Source organism: Lissotriton helveticus, chromosome 10 (assembly GCF_964261635.1).
Source record: "Lissotriton helveticus chromosome 10, aLisHel1.1, whole genome shotgun sequence".
Lineage (NCBI taxonomy): Eukaryota > Metazoa > Chordata > Amphibia > Caudata > Salamandridae > Lissotriton > Lissotriton helveticus.
In genome coordinates, this window is record NC_136071.1 from 73,795,310 (window position 1) to 73,812,584 (window position 17,275).

General features: G+C 47.1%; 1 protein-coding gene across 1 annotated transcript in view; it reads right to left on the reverse strand.

Annotated features, from left to right (window-relative positions):
- CDK16 (cyclin dependent kinase 16) overlaps window positions 1-17,275 on the reverse strand; it is a 232,646-nt gene that overhangs the window by 25,598 nt on the left and 189,773 nt on the right. Inside the window, 2 exon segments of the mRNA XM_078664785.1 lie at window positions 8,487-8,564; window positions 11,582-11,672. Of these exon segments, the coding sequence (XP_078520911.1) occupies window positions 8,487-8,564; window positions 11,582-11,672 (169 nt within the window).

Sequence of the window (17,275 nt, forward strand, 5' to 3'; positions counted from 1 at the left end):
GGTCGGCATGCATCTCCACCTTATGGTTTGCAGCCGCCCTTTCAATTAAAGCATTAAACGCCGCAGAGTCTTCAGTTGGAGAAGTTTTCACCCCATACATCTGTGGGTCACCGACCACCTGTTGGTCCCCCTGATCACCAGAGTGTATCCATGAGTCCTGCTGCTCATCAGGGTCAGTATTGTCTGGGAAGTTATACCCCTGATCTTGTTCACCCTCATCTCCATTTGAGCAAGTGGGTGAAGGGGTAGGACTCCGCCTAGGCCGTTGTGGAACGGGTTCAACAAGTTCTGGCGTGTCTGGTGCAGGCTTTTTCTTCTTTAGAGGTATTACATAGGATTCCACAGGCTGGGATGTAATTTTCCTCTTGTAGAGCGTTAATCTACCCGTGTCGGCGTCGATAAAATGCTCCTCTTGGTCGTCAGATAAAGGTGGTCGACCAAAGCCTCCACTCAGCTGAGTCTGCCTCAATGGCTCCGAGTCCTCGGGCACCGTACGAGGTGCAAAAGCCTTCGGCGCCACCTTCGGTGGTAGCGTATAGAGGATCGGCATGGAAGTCTTCTTCTGTGGAACACTTGTCCTCGGTACCGAAGGTGTGTTCGGTTCCGACGCCTTGTCTCTCAACCGTTTCAGGGAGTCCGAGACTTGCTTCGTAAAGAAGCGGACGGCTTCGTCGATCCGACCGACGACCGCTGTCCACTCGCAGGGGAAGAACCGAGCGTCGACTAGTTTTCCTTGGGTGGCGGAGGCGCGGACGCACCTTCGACAGCTGCGCTCTGCTTCACCGTCCCGGCCTTAGTCGTCGACGTCGCCGACTGTGGAGCAGCAGATTTATCTGTCTGCGTCGGGGCTCCAGACTTCGGCTGGGTGCCCCTCGCTGACTTCGCTTCGACTGTCCGTTTGCCTGTCGGTGCGGCAGTCTTGGTTGAAGGTGTCTAGACAGTCTTCTTTGACTTCGACTCGACCATCTTACTCGACACTGGCTCGATGACCTTCTTCGAGCCGGCCTCCTTGGCCCCTTTCGGCACCTTAGCCTGTTCGACAGCCTTCTGCGGCTTCGAGGGCTCCGAAGACGACGGTTTCGATGTAGTCCCAGACGTCTTCGGTGTCGATGGTTTGTCGGCCATCTTTGTTGTTTTCGATTCCGATGGTTTCGGTTTCGATTTGTGTAATGGAGGCTCCACTGGTAAGTCTGTAGCCGGGCGAGGAGGCGGGCCGAGGACTGAGGAGTAGGGTCGTGGGTAAGGCCGTGTGGCGATCCCGTGACCTGAGCCTTAGTAAACGTACGCACGGGGCATAGCTCTTCCTCCGAGCTATCTTCCGCGGCCCCATAAACTTCCTCGTCGTCCCCTATCTCCTCGACGTGTTCGTCTAGGTCCAGGTCCTCAACGGGTTCTCCGTAGTCGGCCTCGACCTCCGCCGATGTAGGTGAGATCTGCAGTTGAAGCTCTTGCTCGTCTGCTTCGGGGTCGCCAAAGATGTCCGCCGGCGCCGGTGCCGATCGCTGGGCCTCGAGGCGCGCCACGCGCCTAATCTTGAGCGTCTTCTTCGACCTGAATCTCGAACAGGCCATACAGTTGGCCTCGTTGTGGTCCGGCGACAGGCACTTGTTGCATACAGGATGCATTAAAGAAATTGTTTTATCGATTCCGAACAGGAGACGTCGAAATCACATCCGAACCCAATGGCGGAAAAAACCAATCTGGGGATGGAGTCGATGCCCATGCGCACTGTAGTCCAGGGGAGGAGCCACCTATCTTGTGATACTTCGAAGACTCTTCCAGGACAACAATGTGCAATCATCCGGACCCAACACTAGGCGGCGATCTATGCAATAGATATGAATTTAGCAGCCCACATGCCTCGAACTCGGAATGTACTGTATGACCCACTGTGCTTTGAGGTTAATCGCCCACTTATAGATGCTCTGGACTAGAGAAGACAGCTGGGGTGAGTGTGTGCCCCCTTGCTTTTGTAGGTAAAACACAGCTGTGGTGTTGTCCGTCCAGACTAAAACAAGCTTGTTGTAAATGAGTGGAAGAAATGCTCTAAGAGCAAATTGAATAGCCAGCAGCTCTAGGTGGTTGATGTGGAGGCCCTGCTCTGCGGGTGTACACATGCCCAGGATTGTGTGATCTCGTGATCTTGGAGATGCGCTCCCCAGCTGGTGAGCGAGAACGCTGTGGTGATGGTCCCCAGAGGAAATGGGTCTAGAAAGGGACTTTCCTATAATAGATTATTGGCATTCCAACACTGCAAAAAGCAACGTGTTTGGCCCCAAAGCAACAGTAAGGCACTTCTGTAAGCGAAGCATGTGTAAACTTTCATGTGGCACTATTGCAAAGCAGGACGCCATCATGCCTAGCAAATCCATTACTGTTTTTACCGAAACCAGCCGACTCAGCTGAAAAAAAGATAGCAGATTTTGGAAAGTGCTGACTTTGGTCAGGCTTGGGTAAGCTTTCCACACGCTTGAGTCTAGGGTACCCCGGGGGAAGTGTTGTACCTGGAAGGGCTGAGGAGGAGATTTGGCGTTAACTGGAAGCCAAGCGTGTGACGGTCTATGGTTGTTTGCATGTGCACCAGACATTGCTGCTGTGCAGCGCTCTTGATCAGCCAGTCATCAAGGTAAGACAATACCTGGATGCCACCCCACCTGAAGTGAGCGGCTACCATGGCTAGACATTTGGTGAAGACTCTGGGGGTAGTTGTGACCTCGAAAGGCAGCACCTTGAACTAATAATGCTGTCCACGCACCACAGAAACCTTCGATGGGAATATGGAAGCAGGCATCGAAGTCGAGGGTCGTCATGAAGTTGCGTTGCCACAACAGAGGGATGACATTATGAAGACTGACCATGTGGAAATGTTCTGACAGGATGTACTTGTTGAGGGGGTCAGGGGTCGAGCACAGGCCTGAGGGAGCCATCCTTCTTGGGAACGAAAAAGTACATGGAGTACACCCCTCAGGAGCGATGCAGTGGTGGCACTGGCTCTATGGCCCCTTTGGCAAGTAGTACGAGCACCTCTTCTTGGAGCAGACTCTGGCGTTCAGTGGATAACTTGTGTCTGTGCGGAAGACTGTTCGGTGGTGCTAGTTTAATGCTAAACAATAACCCTCCCATATGATGTCTAGTACCCAGCGGTCGGAGGTTAATTGCCTCACCTAGTCAGCCCCGAAAGGTGTTGAATGGTTGGGGAAAAGGAAGACAGCCTAACTGTTATGGGGCGGTAACTCAATTGGGATCTGCCTCTTTACCTCTACCATTGTTCCCTTTATACCCTCCCCTGTGGAAACCCTGTGAAGGGTTTGCTGCTGTTGTCTGATGTAGGAGGTGGGCGGCTCTGGGGCTGCAGTTGCTTTGGCTGTGCCACGGTACTGGGTGCGGCAAGGAGCCTCGGGCACTGGGTGTTTGTAGTGCACCCATGGCTTTAGCCGTGTCAGTATCTTAATTTTCTTGAGCATCTGATCGACCTTTGGGCCGAAAAGATACTTTCAGTCGAAGGGTACAATAAGAAGGTGTTGTTGTACCATGGGTTTTAAACCGGAGACATGCAGCCATGCATGTTCCCTTAGGAGAAGGATAGAATTAATGCAGCACTCAGCTGTGTCTGCAGGGTACGGAGCACAGCGAATATTGGTGTTGGAGATAATCTTTCCTTCCCTCCGCCCCCAACTCCTGGTTCCGAACAGCGTTTGCGGTATTGGTCTGGAAAATGTTGTATAAGATCCGCAATTTGATACAAGTGGGCCCAATCATACCCAGAGAGCAAGCCAATGGAATAAGCAATGCTCCACTGAGTGGCAGAATGCACAGCAACACGCTTACCATCCGCATCTGTTTTTTGCGTGCCCAGTTAGAGGTGCATCCCCTGTGCCCTTGGAGTTGGCTCTTTTTCTGGCTGTGTAAACCACCAATGAATCAGGGGTTAATTGACCTGTGATGTAGAGGGGTCTGATGGAAAAGCTTTAAGCTGATCAACCTGGGGTGTGATGAATAGCATTCATGTGCTCCTTGAAGATTTCCCCGGCAGATTTTAGCATGCCTTTAAGATGGGTAGGTATTGGAGGGACCTCTGAGTAGAGGAGAAGGGTTTCTAAAAGGAAATCCTACTCCCGAGGTTGAAAATTCAGTGCAACCTTATGAAAAGCTGCTGCCCTCAGTATTACCTCATGGTATGAGGTCATGTCATCAGGGGGAGATCGTTTGTCCGGGTACAAATGTGGGTCAGTGGCAGCTGGGGAATCTACCTGGTAGTCATTTCAAGGGTCAGCAGCCTGGGCAACATATGGAGGGCTATAGGGAGATCCCGGACTGTACCCACCCACATGAACAAGATCCCTGTGGAGAATATATGTGTGGGCCCACAGGCCGCTAAGGGGTGGTAGGAATAGGAGGGGACGGAGGAAGTGGAAGAGGAGTTGGAGGAGAAGGTGGTGGAGTTGGAGGAGAAGGTGGTGGAGGAAGAGGAGTAGGAGGCGGCTTAGAAGGACCAGGCACTGATGGAGCGGTGCCTCCTTCACGGTGCTGAGGCTTTTTGGACTTCACCTCCGAAGGATGGTTGAGGGTCTTTCGAAAGTGGGGGTCAGAGTCCTAGGGTGGTTGAACAGGCTGCACCATGAACCGGCCTATGCCGGGTTGAATGTGAATCCTCTGCTGCCCAGCGATGAGGCATTCCTGAAGCCACTGCAGGATGGGATGGTCTCTTTCGTCCAATGATGGTTTGGACACAGCCAAATCAGATGGGCACCCTGAATGCCCGGAGGTGGATCTCTGCTCCGAAGGTTTCGGCTCCTAGTGCGGCATAGAAGACATCTCCAGATACAGAGCCGAAGTGGTGCGCGGTCGCAAGGGCCGAGGCTTCAAAGTGGACACAGTGGCGAAGGTATCGAGGGCGTTGGGCCCAGTTCAGTAGTTTGGTACCAACCATGGCCCAGAGGCAGAGGTGGCTGAAGTCATCAAATGAGACACTGGAGCTTTAGGCTGGTGCCTCTGAGGGATGGGAGACACACTGCACATGATTTTCTTGGTGATTCGGAGACTGGTACAAGTTTCAGGCTTCATGCAAATCAGTACTTGGGAACTTGGCATGGCAAGGTGGGCAGAACCAAAATGGAGTTCATTCCTTCAAGTGAACATTCTCGACTGTCTAAGTGATGGGAGTTGTGGGGGGCAGAGTCCCGAAGTGGAGATTTTGAAGCGGCACCCAATGATGGAAACCGCTGAACAGCAGGATTGTTTGGACCGACGAGGGAGGGTACCGAAGGCTCGTCGAGAGTACACGTCGACGAACTAGAGCTCCCCTAGACACGTCTTAACCAGAGGCCGAAAAAAAAACAATCTGACTATGGAGCCAATACCCATGCACATTGTTCACCATAGGTGGATTCACCACCTCGTGACTCGAAAAGACTTCTGTGAACAAAAAGAAGTTCCATAAGTCCAAGCCCAACACTAGATGGCTGGAGTATGCAAGTATGTGTATCTACAACAACACATGGCAATTATATATATATATATATATATATATATATATATATATATATATATATACACACACACACACACACACACACACACACACACCCACACACACACACACAGACATACTTTGCTTACTCATAGATACTTACCTTCACAATATTCTTGTTCATGAAATTCTATACACAATATTTTATAGTTATTTTATTTCTGACATTTTGGTCAACCACCATTATCAGGACAGCAACCTCCCAACGCCCTGAACGGCCACCACATTATTGTAACCTTGGACAACTCAAGAGGGAGGGGCAGAAAACAGGTAAAAGGAAGGTCAAATAGGAAAGCCAAGAGTAGGACTTTGGCTGTCTGTAGAAGTTGTTGCAGCCGTAGGGGAGACAAGGCCATTTCCAAGCTTTCCAAGCACCAGCTGTTGGCATGCAGGATCTTAATGGAGGTTAGATTAGATAAAGAAGTACCTGCCCCTCATTACATGATTAAAAGTCTGTGTCCACCACAAGGATGGTCGGGAGGCCTGAAAAAGGAGACAGTTTCAATTGGTTTTAAGACTGTGTTGCATAAGGGAAAAGCATACAAGGATGAGATCTGCAATGCACCAGCAGCTGCACCATGTACTAGGAGTGAGACAATAAAAACAGGCTGGGGGGGACATGATTAAAGGAAAGAAGCCAAGCTCAAGAGGTGGTGCGCACCTGAGCACACAGAAGAGCAGGATAACTACTTGAATAAAGAAGATTGTTATCAATGTGAAACAATAAATTTGATCTTAAATATTTATAGATTCTAATAAAGCATGCCTACATGCAATCAAGTGATTGGATAGTAAAAGTTTTCTTTATTAAAGGGTTTTGAATATAAGTGTACAGTCTACAAGTGCCTGTAAGGAAAATCCATTAGCATGCGCCAGCTAGAATTTTCAGTGCTACTGTTTTAACGTCTGATGAGGAAAAAGGGGATTCATGTGAATCTAGAACTATTCAAGCGGGTAAACTATGGTTGCATTTAACTACTTTCTTTTACAGCATGAATCAGTAGCAGATTAATTTAATTTCTCCAGTTTCTATTGATACAAGTGGCAAATGTTTTTATTTCCCTTATACATTTGCAATATTACACAAGAGCCTTCCTATTGTCAATTGTATGGGATTGTTGGTTTCTGAAGTGGGTACTTCTATGGTTTGCTTGACATGAACTTGGGTATGAATTTGAGATGTGTACCCAGACAATCGAGCCAGAGTGACAAACTGCAGTTTGTAGTAAGTTTTGTAGTCCTACTGTAGTACTACAAAACCTAATACATAGCGCTATTCACAAACTTTTGTAGTAACGTACACCTCTGTAGTAAGTCCGTACCTCCATTATTTTCTATCGAATAGTTTTGCATTACCAGTGGTTTACCATGTGTGGATCTTGACTTGCGTAGGTGTAAGTTACTACCAAAGTGAAATCTGTTAATATCGAAAAAAAGGACAACTTACTCCAAAGTATAGACTTGCTCAAAGTGTAAAGTTACCTTTGTGAATCAGGCCCAATCATAGAACTGGAAGGTCTTTGACACTTAAAGTTTGTACTTCACTGAACATTTGCAGAGGTGTAAAATATATCCCGGTCACAGGTGTTCAAGTCAAGTGATGCATTCTTCAGCAACAGCTCAGCAGGATTTAGCAAGGTCCATCATGTTGAAATTACAAGAATTTTTAAAGCAGAAGTTGGTGTTAAATTTGGGATTACAGTCTCAAGGCCCTTTAAGCATAAGGGAATATGAGGCCGTCTGGCTCTGGAAGAATTTTTGGTGGAGCTTGAGGTCAGCTCTTTAGGTGGAAATTGTATAAATAAATAGCAACCTTCATCACGAGTCCCAGGGTACACGTATGAGGTATTCTCACTGCCAAAGTTCCTTTACCCTGTTTTGAAGGCCTCAGGCTCTGTTTTCTCAAGAATATTATCAGACTTGCCTAGCTCTTTTTATGATACATTCTGAAGTCAGCCGTCACCTTAAAAGACACTAAAGCTCAATCTTCTGTACACAGAGCTGCGCTTCAAATGTCGGTCAGTTCGAAAACCAACTAAAAAATACATATTCTCATACAATTTGCCCCCATGTCAGTCCTGAAAACTTATTCTCATGGTGTCTGGCTTTCTTTCAACATTCCTTTAGTAAACTCTTTCCTCTTCTCTTAGTGACAGAATAAGATGGCAGAAACATTCTGAAGATTGTGCCAAGAGGAGCAGCTGTGCTTTGACGTCATTACACAGTCTTAGTATACCCGCTCAGATGGCAGCAGCCCACATGACAAATAGGAGTTTTTCCCCCCAATCACTAGATTTGCAGGATTATGTACAGCACGTAATCTCTAGCAGAAGATTTACTCCGGTAAGAGTAATTGCATTACAGCAGAACATCTACATCAAGTAATGGAGAAAGGCATTACAACATCACCTGCATTACACAGCAGAATTTGTAATGTAATGAAGATAATGCAGTAGCACAACTGCATTACATAACGGCGTAGATGGGCTGTTACCAGTAAAACTGCATAAGGTAATAGAATAACGATATCACAAGAGATCTCCTGTATCAGATAAATGGAAGGATTGTATTACAGCTGCACACCGACCTGAAGTACCTCAGGTTGGGTGTCATATAGAAGCATCCCATCTATATTAAGAGAAGCGTTAATATATAATATGCTAGCAAGCCTGCTCAAAATAATGCACTCAGACTGCAGGAGTGTACCTCTTGCATCAGGTACAAACGAAGGGTGTATAGCAGAAATATGCTTCCAGTAATTGAGGACTGCTAGTGTATGTGAGGGGGTAATTGCTGCTGCCCACCAGCAGCGAGTGGGAAAATGGTTCAATGGGAGTCTCTACTCTGGGCGAAGAAAAGGTATAAAACAGCAACACTCCAGACACACGGTGCTGGGGGACAGAGAGGCGCTGCAGATTAATCGAGTGAGATGATCATGCCATTAGAGGTCGCGTACCTGTCTCGTGCAAGGAGGCAGACTTCAGTCCCATTTCCTTCTGTAACTGGATCTCTTTTAGTGCAAATATAGACGTTGCTGAAAGAGAAAGAAAATAAAATGTCCTCTGAAACCTGGAAATCAGCGAAACTAGATCCCCTGCACTTCTATATAGGATGTGGGATACAAGGTCACAGAACTACCATGTGATACTACAAATCCTGCCCAAGTTATTTCTCACAAAACAGGACATCAGCCCTTTGAATATCCCACCCCAACGACAAACAACACCTCCCTGTATAAATACACACAGACTCCTGCCCAAGCATCTGTATACCCATCTGGTGTCTGCCTCTTGTAGAAGACTGAGCAAGACCATGCTTAGGTGTAACACTTACAAATTGGCACCAATGAAAAGTCTGAAACTAACAATTTCATCGGTATAACTCCAATTACGCACAAGAACGAACAGCCCAATTAGTTAAAAACAAGCTACTTAAATTAGAGTACATATAGAATGAAGAGGTCAGAACAACAATTTACAATGTAAAACACATCACAAACAAGACAACTAGTTTAATATTACTAAGGCATGCAAAATTATTCTAGGTATACATGTATGCAGGAAACAATGATAATACAATGTATGCCTTAAATTGCTTTTTATGTACTGTCGCAACCAACTGTACTAAAATGCAAATTAATACAATAAATGTAAAAAGTATAAGAAAGCAGTGATGTAATTAGGGAGACCACTAACATGCACGAGCCACTGAGTGCAACAATCGTCTCCACTAAAGTAAACATGATCAGCGATGTAATCAGTAGGAGACCACTGAAGCACAGAAAGCCAGATATGTGAAAAATGAAGGGCACTGCCTTCAGGGCTCGTGCAAGGAGGTTTGGTTCCCTATATGAGGTCACTGTTTACCGCTGCCACCCTTGGCAAAGAGGCACTTACTGACATTTCAATGGATAAGCTAGCACCCGTCGATACTCAAATGGGAAAGGACTAGATTGGACAGGGTGCAATTTAAGAGGTTTGTGATTCTTCACTGAAGTCTATAAGACATGTGATTACACAGAAGCAGATGACACCGGTAATATTATCAGGGCTACTGGAATCATGCTGCAGAGTAGGACCACATTATGCAGCAAGAAAAGGTAAATTATGCAGAGTAATGTAGCACATTTTGTGATATTTATTTGTAGGTTTTACATAGCGCCTAAAATCACCCACTAAGGGGTATCTCTGCGCTTTGGACTGTGCTGCTGGACAAGCTGACGGGTATTATTAAAATAGAGCGGTCTTAAGAAGTTTCCTGAAGCGCAGATCGTCAGGACATTGTTTAAGGTGAATGGGGAGCTGGTTTCAGTAGAGGGGAGCGAGGTAGAAAAAAGATTTCCCGCCTAGCCTTGTTTTCCTGACCCGGGGGACTTAGAGAAGTGATTTGCTTCTTAACCGGAGGGTCCTAGTAGGGGTGTAATGCTTGAATTTCATAGAGATGTAGAGAGGACCTTTGTTGTACAAGGCCTTGTGAACGATGCAGTAAGTTTGAATTTAACATGCTTGCGTATTGGACGCCAATGGAGCTGTTGAAGAAGAGGAAGGGAGGCAGTTTTCGGTGGGCATTCATGACCAGGCGCGCTGCAGTGTTCTGTACCACCTGCAATCTGCTAAGTGAGGACTCATTGGCTGAGACCAGGAGAGCGTTGCAGTAGTCTAGTCGGCTCATTACCATAGTCTGAATAAGGGTTTTACGAGTGGAATCTGGCAGGAGAGGGAAAACACATCGTAGCAAGCCCAGCACATAAAAGCAGGAGCCAGCAGTGTGAGCAGCATGCTTCTTCAAGGACAAGGCACGGTCTAGGCGAATGCACAGGTTTTTTCCAAGGGCCTTAGGGCCAGGAGGGGAGCCAAGGGCTACCGGCCACCAGTCTGGTGTCCACAGCAAAGGTGCATCTCCTAAGAGCATAATCTCCGTCTTCCCTGTGTTGAGTTGGAGAACATTGGTTTTCATCCAATTTGCGATAGCTATCATTCCCGCAGAGAATATGGACTGAACCGACGTGGTAGATTTGTTAAATGAGAAGAGGAGCTAGGTGTCGTCAGCATATGAAATCGGCGTAAAACCACAGGATCTGAGGAGGTTGGCCAAGGGAGCAATATAGATGTTGACATGAGCCCTGGGGAACTCCCTTGGTCAGTTCCATCGACTTCGACCGAAAAGGGCCTAAATTGACAGTCTGGGAACGGAAGGACAGGAAGCTCATCAACCACTTAAGAGCAAGTCCTCCAAGTCCAATCTCCTGAGCAAGATCTGGTGGGAGACCGTGTCGAACGCGGCAGAAAGGTCCAACAGCAGGAATCGTTGAGTGGCCACTGTCTAAGGTCATTGTTATGTTATCTGTGACCTCCAGCAGGGCAGACTCTGTGCTGTATTTGGGTCTGAAACCAGATTGAGAGGAATTACTTTATTATTTTTATTCATGTTAACACTCTATGGGTAAAGATTTCACTTTAGGAGTACCTGTTTAACACCCAAACACATCAATAAGCAACTTAAAGGTGTTTGTGCCTTCCACTACTGGATATGAGGAGCTATTGGGACCCAAGTGAAGTGTGAGGACAGCTATGTCGAAAATCCACTCAACTGTGGACAGCCATCTGGCTCAAAAATCTACTACAGTGTAGGAGACCAGCGATGTGAGTTCAAAATTAAATTTCAATTGAGCTGAAATCGGTGATGGGAGGTACAAATGAGATTTCAATAACGTTTACGAGGTAGCAATGTTCATAGTAGTTAGACTGTTGTTGTAATGTACAGAGCTGCAGATGTGCGAATGAATGTCCCTGTGTGGGGACATAAATGAGGTTACAAATAAAATATACGTGGGCAATGAAGCGTGCAGGTCGGGTTTGTGGAGATGCCTTCACTAGTGAAGTGTGCAAGGCCAACTATGGAGGGAGCATGTCACTAGTGAAGTGCGCAAGTAAAACGGTGATGCACATCCGTATGGAAGAAGGCACATTTTAATTAACTAGTCGCACCTTCTCCTTTGGCACAAAGAGGAATCTGATCACTTCACATCTGCAAGTATTTGGAATCACTTACTGTCCGGGAGCTTGAGCACTCTTTCCCCCAAACTGTGGAAGTACCGGTGCCTCATGGCTTCTTCTGCAGAGATTCGCTTCTTCCCTTCAAACTAAAAGGAAAGAAATATATGGAAATCATTGTGGGGGCAGATGAGCTGCCCGCTACAGGTTAGCGGCAGTACGCATGTACATGCTCACACTTGCACACAATTTCAAAAGGCTCAAAGATGCACTATGTTCCCTACTACATGCAGCATCAATGTCAGAAGATCTTCTGTTCAAAAAGTCTATTATGTATACTGCTGCAGCTGGCCACAAAGTATTCCCATTGCTGATCCCTGATCAGCTGCAGCTCTAGGGCCCCTGACACAGAAGAAACATTATTCAATTCAACCTAAAATAGATTTAAAATTACTCAAATGTGGAATTTGTAGTTTTACCCACAAGTCTCACAGAAAATGAATGCTTTATCCCAGATCTCACAGGAATGGATGAATTTACACCAATTTTCATCTGATTATCATAAATGCTGGTTACTCATCAAACTAAAATGCATTCAGTTAAACCCATGTCTCTTATGAATAAAAATCTCTGTTGCATACATCTACTTAAAACTGAACATGAAATGTATCAAGGTAGCCCTTGCTAAAGGTGAACAATCTTAAAGCAGCCTAAGTTATATGCAGTTACTCCATACGTTTTAAGGGATCTAATTATTCCAAACCTCTTCCAAATCAATACACTGACCATCAACTGTCGTCAGTATTTACCTAGAAACCTCTGTACACATGTATGTGTAGGGTAGAGTGGTTTTACGGACAACCAATAACACACTCTGAAAAGCATAGGACTGAGCTGTTCCAAAAACGCACAGAAATGTACTTTGATCTACTGCAAAGGGTAAATTTTGAACGTCAAGATGCTACCCAGCGGAGGTTGCCAAAGGAGGCAGTGCTGGGTCACGAGGGTAACAACTGGAAATAAAGTGAGTAGGTGATTGCGCTGGACTTTGTCACGGTGACTGCAGGATGAATGGGGTCCATGTACAAGAGTCACTTCAACTGGCTTCCCAGGTGTGTCAGGAAGCAGAGTACCAAAGTGATACTGCTTATGCAGAGGCCCGGCTCGATGTGGAAACCACTGGTCTGCTGTACCAACTTGTAGCTCTTTAGGGACTGGAGTGCTATGGCAGAGAACATGATAGACATGAGAGGAGGAACACCTTGGTGCACCTGCATAGTCATCATGCTGTCGAAGAGTGGGTGGGGGCAGATACTGGCCACCTTGAAGCACACTACGAGTTGGGTGCAATGGGGTAAAGCCTTTTAAATTTAATCATGCACAATGGATTTGCTTGGTCGAGTTGCCTCTGGACTAAATGGGTGGCAGGTAGCGAGGGCCCTTCTATTCTTAGTGAATTCACTTTACCTACAATCTCGACTAATAAGTCCAAATCCCTCCGAGTGTCTCCTGACCATGGCCAACATGTCATACATTGGGTGAAGGATTCTTCAAAAAACAGTTCAATCTCTTCGAAACTCATTAATACTATAACATGAACCCGACTGAACGTCAGGAGATCCTTAAAAACCCTTCTTTTCAAGCGGGCATATTGCCATCCTATTCCTTACACAAATGTCTGTCACTTAATCTGCAGCCAGACTGGCCAGACCCTTAAGGACCACCTCTTACCTTACCTAACCTAACCGAACAAGCAAGTCTCCCGTTGGATCTTCCAAGGCCGCGAAATAATGAGGTCTGCTTCATGAATGTCTGCTTTTGTTATCTGTACCGCCTGTCAGCAGACTGACTGACTGATCTTCCACCTTCAGGACTAATGCTCATTCTTTCTTTCATGTACCCCTACCCCAAAGCTCTCTCGGGTTACTATAAGGTGATATGCAGCACTAGACAACATTCCCGAATAAAATAACTCTTGGGTGTCTGGGCTCGCTGGGAATTCAGAGGCAAGCAGCTAGGCTATATGTGCAACATTGCGTCCTTTATCTTGTGTGTTTTGCTGTTCACCCTATGTGGGAAGGGTATGCCCAGACGTGGGTCCCATGCTCACTACGCCACTGGAGTCAAGCTATCCTGGCTGAAGACGGCTGATGGCCAGAAACCGGTCCTAGGATGCTTGATTCCGGTCCAGGGAAGACATGGCTTGGCAGTTCGGTCTGGACTGTTCCCATGAGGCACAGGGTCAAGACTGATTTGCATATGGCCATGTCTGAACTGGGGTGGCTTGGTGAGCAAAATAACGATGGATTAAACCCAGATCTGTGACGGGGGGTGAAGGTTTTGCCATTGTGCAACATTCCGTCCATCATCTTGTGTGTTTTGCTCCAGGGCTTCCAGACATCAAGACAAGCTCAAGTGCATTGCAAAAATGGTGAAGGGTCTCTCTTGCATCCAGTACCATTAACAGTTGACCTTCTGAACTCACATTTGAATAACAGCATAAAATACTTCAAACAAACTATTTCATACAGGAGAAGACTTCCAAAGTGAAAGGCGATCTACAAGACAACTTACCATAAGGTAACAATAGAGCTCAATATTGCAAACCACTACCAAGAGCATCTGATCTTCAGGGAGGAAGAGCAGGAGAATTGGGACAAGTGAAACGACACCAATTTGGTTGACCTTTTAGAGAATGGAGAAGAGCCTGACATGGACATGGTGCTCAGGAAATTCTACAAAATTGTTCAACTTGCACCACCTTTAGATATTGCGATTAATAGAGCTCATTATGATTCTAAACTTGAACCCAACAAACAGAACCAGAATGAAAACTACATGCCTTCTTCCACTTGTGAAATACTGAAGTTAACAGGCAAGCCTGCCAGGCCACAGTAGAAGTGAAGAAAAATAAAAACGTTTGAAGTCTTGAATAACTATTCGGCTTTAGTCACTAGGTGACAATGCCAATCCAGTGACATCTTCAAGCTTGAAGACACTTGCAGGTGAGATCTTAACTCAGGTTTTTCACCACCTTTCATCTTCTGCATAGCCAAATCTGTGTGAGATTCCAAACCCCTCAGGAAAGGAGCGTTTCGCCACAACAAAGGTACCCTGCCCAAAAACAAACTGGAATAGATGTCTGACCTCTCTAGAGCATGAGAATATAACTGCTTGACTTATAGCTGGGTTACTTAAAAATATAACAATCGCACAATTGAGCCCAATGAGGTCTGATTTGCTCTACAGTAACTGAAGAACAAGTTACTTACCTTCGGTAACGCTTTTTCTGGTAGATACTATATCTGCCTGTGGATTCCTCACCTTGTGAATACCCCCTGCGTCAGCAACATTCGGAAATTCTTTTTTCGTAGCCTCGCGCCGACGTGGACTCCTGACGTCATAGAAACACGACCTCGCTTGCGACTCCGCTGACGTCACCGACGCCTATAATAGGCCCACGCCGGCGTGATGACATCAGTTCCGCCCTTTTTTCCGTGCCATCGAGGCACACGGACGGACCAATGACAGTAGAAATATACAAGTATACACAGTACACAATACTCAAGGCAAAACACACAGTGTTAAGCAAAAGCAGGAAAGCAACTGAAACATTTCCTTGACAACAAAATATATATATATTACATTACAGTAACTCTGGCATAGAAGAGTGGACAACGGGGAGGCGGGTGGGTCAGTGAGGAATCCACAGGCAGATATAGTATCTACCAGAAAAAGCGTTACCGAAGGTAAGTAACTTGTTCTTCTGATAGATACATCTGCTGTGTGGATTCCTCACCTTGTGAATAGAGTCCCACAGCAGTCCCCACTCCCGGAGGAGGGTGTCCACTCTTCTAAACCAGGAAATCCTGAAGGACAGAGCGAGCAAAGTGGCCGTCCCTCCTCACTTCGGAATCCAAGCAGTAATGCTTCGCGAAAGTGTGGAGGGAAGACCAAGTTGCCGCCCTACAAATATCCTCAACAGGTACACCTCTAGCCAATGCTGAGGATGAAGACTTAGCTCTTGTAGAATGAGCCCTTATACCCTCTGGTGGTTCCTTACCGGCCAAAGAGTAGCAGATCTTTATGCAGAGGACGATCCATCTCGATAAAGTTCTTTTATGGACCGCTCTTCCTTTCTTGCAGCCAGCAAATCCAACGAAGAGCTGGTCTTCCAAACGAAAGTCCTTGGATCTGTCCAAGTAAAAGGACACCGCCCTCTTAGGGTCCAGACGGTGCAGTCTCTCTTCCTCCTTGGAAGGGTGAGGGGGAGGATAGAAGGTAGGAAGGGTAATGGACTGTCCTAGATGGAAGGGAGTTACCACCTTAGGCAGAAAAGCAGCCCTGGTCCTAAGAACCATTCGATCAGCATGAATGGTCAGGAATGGGGGCTTGGAACTAAGAGCTTGAAGCTCACAAACCCTCCTTGCCGAGGTTATTGCAACCAGGAAGACTGTCTTAAGGGTAAGAAGCCTCATGGGACATTTGTGGAGAGGCTCAAAGGGAGCACCCATCAAAAAGGTCAATACAAGATTCAAATCCCACTGAGGCACAATGAAAGGTGAAGGAGGGAACATATTAGTAAGACCCTTCAAAAACCTTAAGACCACAGGAGACTTAAAAAGAGAAGGCTGGTCAGGCAAGCAGAGAAAAGCCGACAGCGCCGACAGGTAACCCTTTACCGTGGCAACCGCCAGACCCTGCCGCGCCAAAGAAAGGGCAAATTGGAGAACATTAGACAAATGGGCCTTCAAAGGATCAACAGACCTTTCCCCACACCACGTGACAAATTTCGACCATCTATAAGAATAGATGGACTTAGTGGAGTCACGCCTGGCTGACAAGATGACATCCACAACGTCAGGCGGGAGGGAAAAGGAATTCAGGTTGCCCCGTTCAATCTCCAGGCATGAAGGTGCAATGTCTGGAGGTGGGGGTGTAGAACCTGCCCCTCCATCAGAGAGAGGAGGTCTGCCCTGAGAGGGAGACGGAGCGGCGGGTGAGAGGAGAGGTGGAGTAGATCTGTATACCACACCCTTCTTGGCCAATCCGGGGCGACCAATATGACTTGGGCCCGGTCTTGGCGAATCTTCCTCAGAACCCGAGGAATCAAGGGTATGGGGGGAAACGCGTAAAGGAGTTGACCTCTCCAACTCAACTGAAACGCGTCCCCCAAGGCTCCTTGCATCGGATACTGGAGACTGCAGAACGACAGGCAGTGCGCATTCTCGTGAGTGGCGAACAGGTCCACCCGAGGAGTCCCCCACATCCGAAAGATGTCGTGAACCACCTCCGGGTGAAGCCTCCACTCGTGGTCGGCAGAGAACTGCCGACTGAGACTGTCTGCACGAACGTTCAGAACCCCGGCCAGATGATTTGCCATCAGACAAATCTGATGGTCCTGAACCCAGGACCAGAGACGCAGAGCCTCTCTGCAGAGACACTGCGACCCTACCCCTCCCTGCTTGTTGACGTACCACATCGCGGTCGTGTTGTCCGTCAGGACTTGAACAGACTGACCGCGAAGGGAAGGGAGGAAGGCCTTGAGCGCCAAACGTATCGCCCGCAATTCTAGAAGGTTGATGTGAAGCAACCTTTCCTCTGGAGACCAAAGGCCCTTGACCTCCAGATCCCCCAGATGAGCACCCCACCCGAGAGTGGATGCATCCGTTATCACCGTGGCCACCGATGGGGGAAGTTGAAAAGGCTTTCCTTGGGACAGATTGCCTTCCACGCCCCACCAAGACAGATC